The sequence below is a fragment of the Empidonax traillii genome, unplaced genomic scaffold (assembly GCF_003031625.1).
Source record: "Empidonax traillii isolate 1590-97213 ecotype Southwest subspecies unplaced genomic scaffold, ASM303162v1 scaffold349:size579689, whole genome shotgun sequence".
Lineage (NCBI taxonomy): Eukaryota > Metazoa > Chordata > Aves > Passeriformes > Tyrannidae > Empidonax > Empidonax traillii.
In genome coordinates this window covers 289,548-307,068 of record NW_020955542.1, presented here as the reverse complement: position 1 = coordinate 307,068, position 17,521 = coordinate 289,548, and the positions used below count along the sequence as shown (strand labels likewise).

Sequence of the window (17,521 nt, the reverse complement as noted above, 5' to 3'; positions counted from 1 at the left end):
TGACCCTTGGGCATGTGAGTCAACTCAAAATAACATCAACCAGCTCCTTCAGCACTTGTCAGTTCATCCCATCAGGGCCCATGGACTTGTATATACCTAGTTTGCTTAAATATTCCCTGATCTGATCCTCTTCCACCAAGGGTACATCATCATTGCTCTAGCCTTTTTTCCCGGTGTACAGTACCTGGGATTCCTGAAGACTGGTCATACTAGTAAAGATGGAGGAAAAGGAAGGCATTTGGTACCTCGGCTTTCTCCATGTTCTGTGCCACCAGCTCCCCTGTGCCATCCAGCAGCAGGCCTACATCTCCCCTAGTCTTCCTTTTATCACCCATGTTGATATAGAAGCCCTCTTGGTTCCTTTGACATCCCTTGCCAGATTCAATCACTGCTGGGCTTTAGCTTTCCTAACCACATCCCTGGATGACTGGACAACGTCTTCATATTCCTTCCATGTTACCTGTCCCTGCTTTCACCCTCTCTATGTTTATTTTTAGCATCTAATTTTTTTCCAGGAGCTCCTTGTTCAACCATGGTCTCCTGGCATTCTGGCCTGACTTCCTGCTTTTTGGGATGGAATGCTCTTGACTTTGAGGAGGTGATCTATCCATATTACCGTTTTCTTTCTTGGGTGCTTCTTCCCTCCAAAGCCTTAACCCACAGAACTCTTCCAAGCAGATCCATGATGTGGCCAATACTGCTCTCCTGAAGTCCAGCATTGTGACCTTGCTTTTTGGTCTGCTCCCTCCTCTCAGGATCCTGAAATCTACTACCACCACCTCATGGTCACTACAGCCAAGGCCATCTTCAGCCTTCACATCCCTGACAAACCCTTCCTTGTTTGTAAGTATGAGGTCAATGAATGGAAATAGCCCCTCTCCTCTACTGGCTCCTCTATTGCATGGACAAGGAAGGAAGCTGTCATCTATGCTCTTCACAAATCTGGGTTGTTTATGCCCTGTTGTGTTGTTCCTTTAACAAATACCAGGGTGACTGAAGTGCCCTGCAAACACGAGGCTATTTTTAGCTGTGTGTAGAAGGCCTCATCCCCTCCATCCTTCCTTCTGATCAGGCAGCTTATAGCAGATGTCCACTACAATGTCACCCATACTGGTTTGGGTTTGGATGTTTGTTCTCTTTACGGACAGACAGCTTGCTGGTGCCCTTCAGTAAAAACTCCAGTCCCTCAGCGGACCAAAGACTACAGGCCTAAACACTCTCTAAATCAATGCCAAACTGCCATCCTGGACAGTCCTGCAAAGCTTGTTGTTTTTCCAGCACATAAGAGGCAGCAACATGTGGATACCACTCACACACAGAGTGCCACTGAATGCATACACTGGCTGCCATGGCCAAAGTCTATGGCTACCTAATGGGTTCTGCTGATCTCATACTTACCACTTCAAAGATTTTAAGAGTCAAGCAAAATTATCATTAAATTGTCTTTTATTTAGGCAGGTAATATCAGCCTTTACTAGAGCTGGGGAAAAGATACAACACTGCTTCAGACCTATTGTGTTCAAACTATAAATAGCTTGGGCCCTTCCACCTTCTGTAAGTGCACTCTTTGTCTTCATGTCTTGTTTTAACTTACAAAAGCCCCTCTGTAGCAGACTACAAACAGGCACACGGATACACTGGAAAATCAAACATAAAGATCACTGTATAGTCTTTCAAAAAAGGTTCAAACTTGATTGCGTTTTCTTTAGGAATATAATTTCACTGTGAATGTCTGTAAACTATATGGCTCCCTCTTGTGCCTATTATACCACATTTCAGTGTACAAAAATTATAACATTAAGACATAAATATCTGGGCTTTGTTCACCCTTCAGCAGGCATGCAATGCCCATAAATGTTAATGGAAGTCACACACATACCTTCCTTTCTCTTCCTCTGAGAAGAGAAAACCCTGCAGCTTACAGAATTTCTCTTTGGAACAAACTACAAAAACATCTTGCAAGCTACAGGTCTGCAGCAATGAAAGTAGTCTTTTGATTATTCCCTGTATTTTGATAGCAACGCAGAGGCCAAATGCGCCTTTAAAGTACATCTGTAAGAACTTTTAACTATTTTTTAGTTATCAAATTACATATGTTTAGAGAGGTGTCAGAGTGGTTTATAGAGCCTGGCTAACATGCTCAAGGGTTTATTTTCGTCTGCTCAACATCCCACCTGTTTCTGCTTATCAAACCAGACAACAGTTTAGCTTACAACAGCTGTGAAATTCATAAATCTGCCCATTATTCATGTGTACCAAGACTAAGCACTTGGAGAAAGAGTTAGAACTGCAGCAGTCAACCTTATGGAGAAGTTAAGGAAACAAAACAGCACTTCTCAAATAATGTTTAAAACTGCACACCTACCAGAAGCCAAATTATTTTAATAACAGTCTATCAGTCCTATCTGGAAAGAAAATGAAGTATTTGAAAAAATGATTTGTTAACTCTTTTTATTCCCCAAGCTATCAGAAATACTTTTTAGACTAAAAATGCTGCAATCAAAATAGTCCCTTTTTCAGTGTCTTCAAATATCAACAAAACAACTTTTATATTAAGATGCTGCTAGTATTACTTTCTGCAGTAGAACAACTATAAATACAGTAAGTATAGTTTTAAGATTTTTGTATTACAAAAAGTGTATTTATACACTTAAAAAAAATTAGCCTGCATACTGAAAGCACTATAAAAATCCTGGCCACAGAGGACTGCTTTCATTAAAACACTTATGCTAAAGCAGAAGTAGTACTGAATGAAATGATGGTATACAACCAAATCTAACATTCAATTGCATAAAGCTTGCAGAGTACAGTGTCTTTAATAGATAAGTTGGTTAGCTTTGTTTTTTTCATTTATATGACAAATTTTTCTCTCGCTACTTCTTCCCTTCTCCATATGCTCATGAATTACACTTAGCACCAGTATTTTGTGGGTCAACTTTGTTCACAAAATTATATGAGTGCATGCAAGCTGATACTAAAATTAATTTTAGCTTTAATGAATAATGAAAAATGGCACCTTGTTTTTAGAGAAGAAAGAGGCTTTTATTTTTTCCTCTATTAACTTTTTTCTCCACCATTTCATGAATTACAAGCTCTTCTTTTTGATAGCAGAAACAGAGATCAATAATTTTTAAAACTTATGGAAAACTTTTCACCAAAATCATTAATAATAGGTACCCAGTACATACACTTGGCACTCCTGGAGCCAGTTGAATTTATATAATTTTCTAATGGGATATTTACTGAACATTAGTAAAGAAACATTCAGCTGAAATTGTGGTTACTTGGCAGTGCTGCAGCAAGGCACCAAACAGTCAGAACACACTTAAAACTTACCTAATATTTATTACCTTTCATTCTCACAAAGAAAGTAAATAAAGCAAATGATTCCTACCTGATCTACCTTCATGTTCACATTCAGTGTGAAACAACAGCTATATTACACAAGAACACAAAACAAGCTATAAAAGCATTTTTCAGGAGAATAAAAAAAAATCTGATCTAGTTTTCTGACCACATGTGACCAGAATCTACATTTTAACAGTTCATACAAAAGGCAAGATATGGTACTAAACACTTTTGTGTGTATACTAATGCCAAGCTCAAAGAGAAGACAGCCCTTTATTTGAACGTTATTTCCACAAAAGCTTCCCCCTGCTGCAGATCAAACCGAACTAAATCAATCTCAACAATATCAGTCTGAGAAGTCTTTCTCATGAGCTCCCATATCAACTTCTATAGAATTGCAAATTTAAACCAGAAAATATAACAGTGCACAGTATTAAAGGCTTGTTCCCATGTACAGCACATCGCCATCACCAGGGTTCTAAAGACACTCTGGCCCTAAAGTCATCTGATGTACATTATTCTCTTTGTTCAAACTGTCCCTTTTCTTAACAGTCAACAGCAGACTTTGATGTGGAATATAAATTATTTTTTAGTGGGATGTTACTTTGACCACATTAGCCTAAATGCTACACAAACAATCCTTGGTTAGCTTTAAGGGACAATAAGAGAAACAGCATGCATTTGCCATCCCTTAACAGATTATGTGCCACAGGAAACTTTCAAACTAAAATGTTTTGTCAAACATTTAAGATGCTTTTCACATAATAGGCATTTCATGGTTCAACTGATGTCACACTATTGCATTTTACATACTTTCTTCACCTATGCTTGCATCACTTCGATATCAATCTTTATGTATTCATCAGTCACTGAGAAGAGGTTCTGAAATACTGCACACATGGCAGTCAAAATCAAGGATTTTATTCCAAATCCCATTTCTCTGTAAAACGGTTTTTCAGTTTTTTTAATTAATGTTGTGGTCACATAATCTCTCCTACACAGGACTAGTCAATGAAAATGATGGAACTAGTCATAGTGATAGTTCAACTACCTGATTAAGTCCTGCAAGAGCAAGAATACCAGTTGGAAGAACTGGACAATGTTCCACAATATTCTGCGAATGAACTCATTAAAAACAGAAGACCTTTTTATGGGTAAAAAGATGTTCTAAAGACACAAAATTTAGAAGTTCTGTTTGCTCAAGCAGCACACTTTGAGAGACAAAATGAAAGGCTGGAAGGTCAAGTGTGGACTGGCAGCCTAGGATAGCACATGGCAGGAAAAGGGAGTGGCTGAACTATTGTTTCCTGAATTGTGACACCTGGAAGGAAGAATTCTGTTCCCTGCTGATATCAAAGACATTGTTTCTACCATACTCCTTGTGCATTAGATTTGGCTTTCACCCATCTTTTTTCAACTATTTGAGTTTTCAAAATATATCCCTCTGTCCCTTATACGTGGCAAACTGACACTGTGCTTGAAACATACTCAGTTCTTGAAACACCGAACAGCTACATAAAATAGTTTAACCTTTGTTGAATTAGAACAGTTAATAGAAAAGCTTTGGAGCTCCGATAACACTGAAGGAGAACAGAATTGCCTTATGTCTTCTCACCTCTCCTGTGGCCAAAGAAACTATCTCTAGATCATACAGTTGGGAAAATTCAGCACATAGAGTCATATACTACAGATTGTGCTACAAAAAGCTTTGGAGGTTTGGACATTGAGCACTACCTTGAAAACAACATATCACCATTCACTTACAACATCAATTATGTCTAGGTATCAGCCAGAGTAACACAGTTCTATCTCAGAGACTCAATTTAAATAGTTACTTCAGAACACAATGAAAAGTTCACCCATCTCAAGCATCTCCAGACTCAAGTTGTTACCAGATGGGTTTATCTTTGTATTTGAAAGCAGTCAAAATAATTATGCTAAATAGAACAGAAAACAACAGTTAATCCACGGTCACTGGAAATACAACATATGCAATGCTTTTATTCTGTCAATTAACAATTAGCAAACTATATTTTTTCCAGAGAATTAAAGAGGCATAGGTTGTGGATCTCTGCAGGTCATGTAGCAAAACTTCCCACAGGCAAACTTCTGGAAACTGCTAAGATGAAAGCAATGACTGGATCATCCCTTATCTCCTTTTCCCCAGAACAAACAAATCCAGCTCCCTTAGTCTCCCATATGAATAAAGGGCTGAAGCAAATGACATTTTAATAGTCCTCCTCTGATCTCATTCCTGTTTGTCAACACATCTTGTGTGCTGGTGGGCCTGAAATTGTACAGTATTCTAGGTGAAGCTTCACCCAATTTCAAACAAAGAGCAATAGTCACTTCTCTCAACCAACTAAATACATTCTTATATACTTATTAGCCTACTAAACTGCAAAATTTCAAAAGCAGTTAAAAAAAAAGCAGAAAATTGCTTTAATGATTCAGACTTTTAAGAGCAATATACTCTTGTGCTATTATTTAGTGTCACTGTTTTCACACCTTCCTCAATAAGGAACAATGTGCATATACTACATTTAAGATGCTTACCTGAATAACTTTGTAGAAATAGGCATACTGCCGAGCTGTATTTTTATATTGGCTAAAAACATCATGTATGGCCTGAGTTGATTGAAGATACTGTACTTCATCTTCTTCAAAATAGAGAGGAGTATCATATTCACTGGGGAGTGTCTGAATGTAGGGTAGCCAGAAAGAGTTGGGGTTGGCTCTCTCACAAAGGAGATGAAATGCCAATGTTATATTGCCCATGGCTTGAAGAATTCGATCTTGAGAATACAGAGATCCTAATTAACCAAAAAAGGTGAGACACTAAATTAATTGTCCATGGAAAAATATCACCTTAGATTTACCTTAAATTAACGTGACGAAATAACATGTAAGAATTTAACAAAAAAAAAAAAGCTTTCCAGATTTCTAAAATTTTTAGCTGCCTACACTGTAATGTGCTGCAAGTTTATTAACACAGCAAATGCCTTGTGCACACATATGATGGAAGAAATGAAGAAACTAGAACAATACTCTCAGTACCTCAGAACACTTTATCTCCAAGAGTTACATAAGCTACATTGTATGTGTTCAAAATAACACACACTTGTGGAAGATATTTAGTGCTCTCAGCCAGAAACAAACTGGGAAATAAAATTCTTTCCACTGACACTTCAAGCCTCTAGGTATTCCAAACCTGAGGGATGGTATGACAAGCAAGTCCTGTAATAAAGAAGATCACCTAAAGAAAGACAGTCTCCTACTGAATGATCCCATAGATATTAATTTCTTGCTTAAGAACTTCCTTAAGCTCTTACCTAAGACTGAATTTTTAGCTGACTCAACCGTCATCAGCAGTTTTCTAGGAACCCAAAGAAACAACTCTTCGGCCTACACAAAGTAAAAATACAGAGCGTCAGTTAGCATTTATATGATATGCCAAGTCTCTCAAATATACATCAACTTTAAATTACAAGTTGTTTTCTCTTTTTTTTTAAATAAAAATTACTCTGAATCAAAAATCTTCTTCTCTTCCATCTCAAATTAAACAAATAAGGAATGTTTCATATTGTGCTAACCAAATGTTCCAATCTGCACTACACAAGCTTTGAAGACAGACACTTAAGATTGCTTTAGTTAGGAACTGCTAACAGGTAGATTGCCCACACTACTTTAAAGTTACCAGACACATTATATTGCTAATAATTACGTGGTCGAACATTTATTCACAGTCCAGTTTTTTTCACGTTAGCTGTTCTTATTCTAGAAGAACTGCTCAGGATTTCTAGCAGCTTATTAACTGTGAGCTACTAAAGCCCTAAAATGAATATACTAAGCTCACTTTCTAATATTCTTTCTGTAACAGCTGATTGGTCTTCAAAGTTGTATCATCTGTAAAATGGGAATGGAAAGACATAATCTTAAATGCTTACTTATTAAGTTAGGTAATTGTGTGTGTCTATATTTCTCACCTGATAAAAAGACATTCCTTACAATTACTGTAAATTTGGAGTTTTTTCATTTTCACTAAAAAACAGATATTGCAAATACCTCTTTCTGAGGCAAAAAGACTAATTCTTTAAAAGAAGGGACATGAAAGAAGAGACTAAATAGTTAGAAAGCATGGAAAAAAGGGATACATGAACAGGGTAGAGTACTCTGGTGATTAGAGCTAAAAAAGGAAGACTGATTGAAAATTCACAATACTATCAGTACTAATAAAAAATAATACTCAATTTTATAAATAATTTAGTTTCTCAAGAAAGCAGAGTTGTGAACATTTCAGAACAGCAGTTTCACAAGCAGCAAAAAGGGGGAGGGGAAGGTGGTGAACATTTCAGAGCTCTGCAGATATATTCCAAACACGATTTTCTAATCTCAGTCAAATGTTCACATGCTCACCTTTATCTCTCTTGTTGCTTTCAAACCAAATCCCTCCTCTTCAAAGTTAGCTATTTCAAAACCCTCTGTGGATGCTCCATTTTCAGTTGCCCACTTTATCAATTCAGGGAAATAGTCATCTCTTTTTCCATCAAAGACAACAGACAAACCTATATACACAATTTATTAAAAAACAAATGCAGAAATAAGAGGATCTAGAAAGATAAAGAACTTCAATATAAAAGCCCATGGAAAAAGCTATCTGCTACCCCACAGCAGTGCTACTTTGAAGGAGCTGAGTCAGAACTGGTCTTTGTTAAGTGTTACTCAGTACTATACAAATGTCATACCCAATTTTCATCAACTTCAATATTGTGCCAAACTGGTTTACCAGTCATCTTAAAAACACAACCACCTAAACTGAGCTGTGATGACATATGAAGCTCTCCTCTCCTTTTCCCTTTGAATAAGAAGAGCGAAAATATTTCCAAGCTTAATATTGATGATAAATGCAATCACCACCACATGTTGATACAGACACAAGGAAGAATTTGAGAGGCAAGCTGTAATTTCATTAATTCAGCACTGTGAATGGTGATAAGCAGATCTCAAGGCAGTTAGCCTTTTCCTGTAGCATATGGATCTACGAAAATATCTAGGGACTGATCATCCTCCTGACATCACAGAGCTTGCTTGTGCAAATTTTTACACTTTGCTTCTCCAACAGGCATGTGGTTCACCAGTGAAATCACAAGCTTCATTAATTTCCTCAGTTTTCCCCTTTACTGTCATCTGATTAGAACCTCTCCATAACAGTTCCTGGCTATACTCAGCCAGCTCCTTTTGTAACTCTTTGCCTCTATGTGTTCTCTGCAACCCAAACTAGTGTCAGATCACATTAAAAGTGTCCAAAGGCCCCTGAATGCTCCAGCCACTTTATGAATGACAAAATGTCATCAACAAGATGCTTACATCCAAAGACACTTTGGTTAAGCAGAGGTGATAAAATATATTTTTAGATTAAAAGGATTTTAGGAAAGGAGCATTAGTGTATTTAAAATATCCTCTGCCTTCTGCCTCTAAATTTTGCATTTCAAGCCCCAGAACCAATTAAATCTACAGTTAACTTAAAAGGGCAAGTATCATCTAAAATTACAGTCTTTGATGATGCAGTATAAAAATTCAACATTGATAAAGTATTTTTTGGAATGTAATGACCTCACAAATCTAGTAAGACTAGTTGCATAGTTTCTACAGAACTTGGTAGGTGTTTATACCATCCAAGACTTTGCTTTTGATTTCCAGCTACTGTATAAGACCACTGGAAGCTTTTAACATCCAGCCTGTATTCGGGGCCATTCTGTAAGCATCTTTGACATTTTGCCTCTGTTCCTCATACACAATGTGGTCCAAATTATAGAGAGGATCAGGTCCTTTAAATTTAAGCACTACTGAAGAACAAGTTATTTCCATATTGAACAAAATATAGCTATACTATATAGAAGAAAATCTGTATTGAAAATTTAGCTTTATTTAATATTTTGGTAACTAGTCAAACAAGGAAAATTTTAGAAATTAAAAATACTCAGTTTTCAAGTTGTTTTCTATAATGAAGACCATTTTAGTTCATGCTCTGCAACCCAATATTCTAGTGAAGAAAAGCACAAAGTATGACACTTTTGGCAAAATATACTGATTTGTACATCTCAGAGTTCCCAACAGGAACTGATATGAACTAAAATGGTCTTCAGTAGTATTTTGCTTTATCAAGTAATGCCATGAACCAGTCAAGCTCTATTTATATGCAGCCTGGCTTTTTTGCTGTTACTGTATAAATACCAGAAAAGAAAGAATTGTTTCAGGACTTTTCAGGTATGTCCAGCCCAAATCTATTCAGTGCAAGGTTAAAAAGATATTTCTCAGCCATTAAAACACATCAATCATAAAAGAGGTGAATTTTACTAAAATAACAAGGAAAGCCTTTTCTAAAGCATGCCTCCAAATACAGAAAAAAATGAAAAAAAAAATATTGTCAACACTGAGTTGTAGCAGAATATACTGGAAGAAAACTGTACTAGTCTAAAAAATAAGTATACCTTAAATTTAGGAAAGTTGGCAATAAAACTCTATGTTAGCTGTGGTATAATTAGCATTTCTTTATTTTAATTATGCACTTGATTTATAGCAGATAGATTTATTAGCTGATGTATTTATTTTGTGCATTTACATATTTTTGTCATCACTTAATGTCACAATGTTGTATTGCTGAAACTATTTCAACATCTGGTAAAGTGTTGATGTAAGAATAAAACAGTTACAAAATTAAATTCAGAACGTCCAGATTTTTAGAGACAGAGCAGCAGAGTATGCCATTAGGAATCAAATAGGCCTATTGTTCCTTGAGGACTTTTACTTCTAGTCTTTCAGATTGTCTTCTTATCACAATCTCAACCTCCTTTTTCTACTTAGAATTCTCACTGGATCACCTGTCTGTGATAATAATTCAGATTTCTGAGTATTGAAATGGTTAATGCCAGTGGTCATGCCCACCAGAACATTTCAGAAACACTTGCAAGTGTAAAAGCAACTGCATGTTAGAGAGTGAAGACTTTTTTTTGACACAAAATAAAAGGATTGCATAACATTTATATAACAACATTAAGACAAAGAATATTGCATTTTGCTGTTAACAGACAATTCTTTAGATAAATCAATACTCAGAACCACTGTTATCTTACAGTCTTTCACCTTTACCTTTTTGCTTTTTGCGAATTTTCTCAACAAGCGAGCGGATCTGTACATATTCTTCCCATTCCTTACCGGGACCTGGGGGAGGACTGCTGCATTCTGGAAGTAAAAATGCCAAATAAAAACGTTTTCTTTAATAAAGTAGATATCTATCATTTCAACATCAGAGTTATGGCTTCACAGCAACTTAACTGAACTGCAGTACTACTTGGTCTTCAAATATGTTTCCATGGCCAATAAAACAATCTCCACTGTTATAAACATCCCATTATATGGCAGGTTAGTAATGTAGGCTTTTGAAATTTTCACAGTATAACTTACCTGAAGTTATCTTATTTTTAATGTTCTTTATGACATAAGAAATAGCAAATGCCTAAAAAGCTAGGAAGAGAAAAAGTAAACAACCAGGCCATTAAGTAGATAGTATCCCAGATAAGACAAACAACAACAAAAATTTCTGTTTTCAATAATTCAAGCAAAGCACTCTGTTTACATTAGCCTGCTTACCATCACTCTTGCTGTAATGAAAGCAGACAATAATAGCACAGAGCTTACCTTAAGTAATTGAGAAATTTGCTGGTACATACATTTGACCTGCCTAGTCAATACTGTTTTCACAGATGCATTGATACTGGAAGGACAAGCAAAGGAACACAAAGCCATGCTTTAGCTTTAGATTACATCCACAGTGTCTCTGCCAATATTCTAAATGCCAGTGTGTGGATTTCTTGATCTAAGCCATGCAAATCCAAGTGGACAGCTGAAGATTACCTTGCTCAACTGATTTGAAAAATCTTAGCACTGAATAAAATATGGAAGCTTGACAAAAAGAACAGCTGATACTTGTCTTTGCTTAGCAAATTAGATCTATGTTTTATTTTTGGTAGCAAAGCAGAGGCCAACTGTAGCATAAGCATCAACCTGCTTTGACAACTCCTTGATTTCTCTTTGTGAGTAATGCTAAGAAAAATTCTAATTTTTCTAAAGCAACATTTAGATGTGCCCAGGATATTAAAACCTGGACTTGTGTTTCAAAAAGAAACGTAGCTCAGCACAGTTACTAATGACAGTAGAAAGAGTGAACACTATTTTAGCATCATCATATGAAATTATGCTCTGCTTTTCATATTTACTAGAAATAATGGATGAGTTCCAAGTTGCCAACAAGCGAAACAATCTTTGGTCTATACTAAGGCACTATGAAAAGTTTCCAAACACCACCAACAACAAAAAATTTATGTAAGTGACAAAAATATCTGTGCAGGTTAACTGAGTTGTATTGCTGCTTCCCACAGTTAATTTCTCTAATGCCAATTCAAAGTACTGTTCAAATGCTAAATGGAAATAATGATTTTTGATAAAGCTTCAATGTCAAGTTATCTGCTTTTTTAAAAATCTAATCTCACCCAGTATTTATACTTGTGTTGAGGGGTAAAGCCAAAAGCTGCCACAAATAGGGTATGTCCAATACATGCACATTTAAATAAGCCAATGATGGTATACACTAACAGAGATAGTTCAGTGTGTATCTAAGAGTCTCTATCTCAATTTAAGCACTCTGAAATAGCAAGCTTGGCCACTTACAGAAAATAAATATAACTCACTGGCTTCAGCAAGAGAATGCTTTTGAGTGGTTTGCACACCATCCCTTTTCCCAGAAAGGCATAAAAACAAAACTTACTTTGCAGTAATTCACTAATTAGATTCAACATTTCCTTTGGAGATACTGTTGCTGTGGCTCCTGTACCCGACTTCTGAGTTTTTACTCGGCTCTTCTTCCCCATCTTCCAACTAAAAGAGATTAAGAAGCACAGTGTCACCAATTACTATGAAGCAAAACATGACAAATATGAATGGACAAGATCTTCTCTTATTAGTCTCTCTTATCTCTCTCTTAAAAAAAAACCCACCACCACCACCACCACCACAACAACAAAAACCACAAAAAAACCCACAAAAAACCCCCCAAACCAAACCAAACCAAAAAAAAGATGAGTTGTTTCTTGTACAGGTATACGTGCAAATATTATTTATATGGCCTGAATGTAAGAGCCATACAGTGCAACCCAAAGCAATATTTCAAAAGTTGTGCATTAATTACTTCAGGATAATTAGAAACTAGAAATCTTAGAGAGAAAAAAATTACTTGAATCTTGTGCAAATTCATTAGTTTTGAAAAATATTATGGATTCCAAAGTATCCATCCTATATAGCACCAGGTTATTTTACATAATCAGCTGCACGACAGACATCAGTTAAATTAGTATTTTGATTGCATGACAGCAGTAATTCAAAATGAATCAAAAATACAGTATCTCATTTCAAAATAAAATCAAAATACCGCATGTATATCTTTGCAGCAGCTTCTTGGGGTTCAACACAAATACTTAAGAAAAACTTGTTTTCAGTTCCCACAGTAAATGGGACATCATCCTAGGCTGGTTTTCCAATATTCAGAGCCCCTTGTTCTCATGGAGGACTTAAATCACACAACACCTCCTGGAACATCAGTGCAAGTAGGGTGTAAAATATCCAGGGAACTTCAGTCATGCACAGGGAGCAATTTCTGATGCTGGCAGTGAACAGCCTTCTAGGGGAGGGGTTGTGCAGGATCCAGTACTCATGAACAAGGAAGAACTGCTCATGCATAACGCAGCCAACAGCTGCCTCGGATGCAGTAATTGTGAAATTGTAGTGTGGAGTCTTGAGGAAGGGAAGGGAAGGAAAGCAGCAGAGTTAAGACTCTGGACTCACAGTATATAAAGCTGGGGATTGCTCAGGGAATGAATGGTAAGCAAAATGCCCTGGGAAGCCACAAAGGAGCCCGTGACAGCCAGTCATCTTCTTGAACTCTCTTCTCTGAGCACAAAAATAAGCCTTCCCAACATGCAAGAAAATCAGCAGGCACAGCAGGAGGCCAGCTGACTGTACACAGGACTCCTCACTGACAGAGCTCAAATGAAACAGAAATGTATGTACAGTAGAAGTGGGGACAGGCAGATGGAGGAGAATACAGATGCACTGCCTGGGCAAGCAGAGACTGAAGCAGGGAGGCCAAAGCTTGTCTGGAACTGATACTGAAGAGGGATGTGAAAGGCAAGGAAAAACATTTCTACCATGAGCAGAAGACAGACTGCAGAAAGTATAATTCAGCTGCTAAACTGGGAAGCAACCTACTGATGAAAAGTATAGAAGTTGAGGTACTCAACACCATGGTCTTTACCAGCAAGATCTGCTATCAGGTTTCTGCATCTAGTAGCAAAGTTTGAGGGAGGGGAGCTATCAAATCAAAAGACTATCTAGGTGAGCTGGACCTATGTAGGACCAGATGGCAAACATCCAAAGTACTGAGAAATGTAGTTGATGTCTCTGGAAGGTTGCTGGCTACCATCTTTGAAAAGTCATGGTAACTGTCTATGACAGGAAACAGGTAACTTAAAAAAAAACAAACAAAATCCAACCTAAAAGCAAGGTGGAGGCAAGAGAGGATAAAGGATCTGGGGAATTAGTAGTGAGCGTCACCTCATTTGCTGTACAAAATGTAGAGTGAGTCCTAAAAGGAAACTATTTCCAGGCATGATGGGCATAAATGTGACTGGAATTAGACAACAGATTTCCAAATGCAAACCCTGTACAACCAATCTGACTGCCTTAAGCAGAAACTGGTGGCTTTGCGGACCCAGGAGAACTGGTGGTTGCCAGAGCTGTGCCTTAAGCAAGGTTTTTAACACTCTCTTCCACAGCACCCCGGCTGTCAAAATGAGGAGACGTGAACTGAACAGGTAGAAAAAAAAAAATCCCTTGGACCATGAAGTTTAAAGCAGTATGGTAAATAATTCTAAATGCCAACTGGTTAGATGCAGTATTCCTCAGTGACTAATACTGGCCAACATGATCCATTTTGGATGATAGGACAGAAAGCATCCTCAGCAAATTATGGGGAAAGCAGTCAGCATGTTGGAGGGGAGGGTCACCATTCAGAAGGACTCAGTTGATTGGAGGAATCAGCAAACAGTAACTTTGTTTAGTTAAACAAAGACAAATATAAAGTATCCTGCATTTGGGAAGGAGAAGATCCCATACAGTTTTATTGCTGCAGACCGGACTGCAGAAAAGGATTCGGAAACAAAACCCTAGGAGACAACAAGTTCAAGCCTGTTCAGCATTGCACCCTAAAACTAGTGAAAATTATTTGTAGTTTGAGCTGCATAAGCAAGAGTACAAACAGCAGGCCAGGGGAAGCAATTATTCCCTTCTGCTTGGCACTCATGAGGCCACGTTTAGAATACTGCAGCTTTGGGCCACGCAGCACAGGAGGTACTGACAAATTGGAGCAAATCCAGAGGAAAAGCCACTAAAATAGCAAAAGGGCTGACACATGAGATGAAAGACATTTTGAGCGAGTTCAGTTTGGTCAGCCTAGAGAAGAAAAGGAGTCCACTACTGCTTTCACTTATGTGACAGGGAGTTATACTACAGGTGGAAGTAGATTATTCTCAGAGAAGCACAGTGAAAGCTCAACAGGCAACAGACTCAGCGCTGCAAGGGAAATTCCAAATATATAGGAAAATCCTCACCATGATGGTAGTTGAGTGCTGAACAGAATGGAGATTTAAGCATCTGCAAGCAACCCTGGAGATTTTTAAAATTTGACTTGGCAAGGCCCTAAGCAACCTGATCTAACTTTGAAGTTGAAGCAAAAAATTAAGCACCTCAATCTCCAGAGGTCCCTTGCCATCTACATTTCACTGCAACTACATTCTTCATGTTACTGCAACTGAAGTTTTCACCTATATAAGGGCAGCCTAAGTAGACTATATTGGTAAATAATATCTTCCTGTACAGCTCAGAGGATTCAATGGCCAGTTACTCCGCAGTGAGAGGAGAGTCCAGACATTCAGGTAATTCTGGATATCTGAAAGGTTTCAACTGTCTGGCCTAAGACATCAATATCACCTCAGCCAGAGCAGTTTTATCACAATGCACAGTAAAATCCATAAAAAAGCTAAAAACTGGGCCCAAAACTGATCCCTGGGGGACACCACTAGTGACTGGCTGTCAGCTGGATGCATCCCCATTCACTAGCACTCTCTGGCTCTCCAGCCAGTTCTTAACCCAGCAAAGAGTGCCACTGTCCAAGCCATGGGTTGCCAGCTTTTTCAGGCAGGTCAGATAGGTCCTGCCCTTCCTAAACCCGCGCTGACTGGCTCTGATCCCTTGTCCATCCTGTAGGTACTGTGTGATTGCACTCAGGATGATCTGCTCCATAACCTTGCCAGGCACTGAGGTCAGGCTGACAGGTATGTGGTTTCCCAGGTCCTCCTTGCAGCCCTTTTTGTGGATTGGTGTGACATTCACCAACTTCCAATCATCTGGGACCTCCTCAGTAAGCCAGGACTGTTGGTAAATGGAGAGCAGCTTGGAGAGCTCTTCTGACATCTCCCTCATCACCCTTGGGTGGATACCATCCAGTCCCATAGACTTATGAGGATCCAAGGGGATCCAAGCAGGTCACTAACTGTTCCCTCCTGGATTACAAGGGGGCTATTCAGCTTCCTGTCTCCATCTACCAGTTCCAGAAGCCAACTGTCCTGAGGACAACCTGTCTTATTGTTGAAAACTGAGGCAAAGAAGGTGTTAAATAACTCAGCCTTTTCCTCATCTTTGGTGACTATGTTGCCCCCCATGTTCAACAAAGAATGGAGGCTTTCCTTGCCCCTCCTTTTGCTATTGATGTATTTGTAGAAGCACTTCTTGTTATCCCTAACAGAAGTGGCAAGATTGAGTTCAAAGTGTGCCTTTCTCTCTCTAATTTTCCTACTACATAACCTAAACATATTCCTAAACCCTTTATGAGTACCCATCCCTTTTTTCCATAGTCAGTAGGCTCTCCTTTTCCCCCCTATTTTCCTTCTCCCTGTTGAGCCAGACCAGTTGTCTTCCCTCTATACACTCTAGGAATCTCCTAGAGTGCCTCTTCCCTGCTGAGTTGTGTTTCCAGCAGACATCCAGCAAGTTAAAGTCACCCATGAGAATAAGGGCTGGCAATTGAGACATCTGCCTGCTGCTTGTAGAATAATTCATCCCCCTCATCATCCTGGTTGGGGGGTAACAGACTCCCACCAGGATATCAGCCTCCTTGGCCTTCCCTCTGATTCTGATCCACAGACATTCAACCTTATTGATACTGACTTCAAGTTCTACAGAATCAAGAGACTCTCTAACATACAGAGCCACCTCTCCACTGCTCCTACCTTTCCCCGTCCCATTAAATAACCGACCCAGCGCCTTGAAGTCTTTAATTACTGACCGGCAGCTGAAAAATTCTAATGGGAAAGGGACACAATCTGGCCACTTTCCTTTTCCATTGAAATTAGAGGGAACAAGATACTGCCAAACCCAAGGCTTATTTTAAATAGTAACTCTGAATGATAAGGAAGCAAGTTAACATTGTTAACTCATTAACTCAAAATTAAAGGAGCTCAAAACTGACTGAAGAGCAACACCTCATAAAAGGAAAAAAAAAAAACACTAAAGAAAAACTGTATGGTGTTTTCCAAAGAGAAGGCAAACAAAACAGGACTTTCATCTTCTCCCATTAGACACAGTGTAAGAACAAGCGTAGCCCTGAATACGGAGACTGTGAAGTTCTGGGGCATATCCACATCCCCTGATTTTAGCATGACAGATTTCAGAGCCTCAAACAACCCATCTGCATTGCTTAACTTTATCAGTCCCCCTTGAGTTGCATAAATTCCTTTCCCAATACAGTTTCTACCATGAAAAGCCCACACCTGCAGGCTGGTAAGGAGAAATCCCATAGATTTAGTGTGGGAATCCCTGTCTGGTTACATTCCTTGAAGTTTGTGAATGAACACTTGGACATCCTCTTGAAAGCTGTTGCTCTACCACAAACAGTTACATTTGATATGAGATTTCTTAACACTTTTTAGCTCATACAAAGGAGCCAGTAACAATCATTATGAAATCCATGTTGAATTTACAATAGTAGAAGTAGCATCAGTATATA

At 38.3% G+C, this 17,521-nt stretch overlaps 1 protein-coding gene across 3 annotated transcripts in view; it reads right to left on the bottom strand.

Annotated features, from left to right (window-relative positions):
- The window catches only part of SETD3 (SET domain containing 3, actin histidine methyltransferase), a 66,032-nt gene that overhangs the window by 26,212 nt on the left and 22,299 nt on the right, over positions 1 to 17,521 (bottom strand). For all 3 annotated transcript variants that reach the window (XR_003572182.1, XM_027892403.1, XM_027892404.1), the window contains exons 2-6: positions 12,173 to 12,282; positions 10,498 to 10,590; positions 7,765 to 7,913; positions 6,681 to 6,753; positions 5,905 to 6,161 (exon numbers count right to left, since the gene is read on the bottom strand). Coding sequence is in view for 2 of the 3 variants with exons in the window: in XM_027892403.1 (XP_027748204.1) it covers positions 5,905 to 6,161; positions 6,681 to 6,753; positions 7,765 to 7,913; positions 10,498 to 10,590; positions 12,173 to 12,275 (675 nt within the window). In the remaining variant the exon portion in view is untranslated. The remainder of the gene's footprint in view (positions 1 to 5,904; positions 6,162 to 6,680; positions 6,754 to 7,764; positions 7,914 to 10,497; positions 10,591 to 12,172; positions 12,283 to 17,521) is intronic.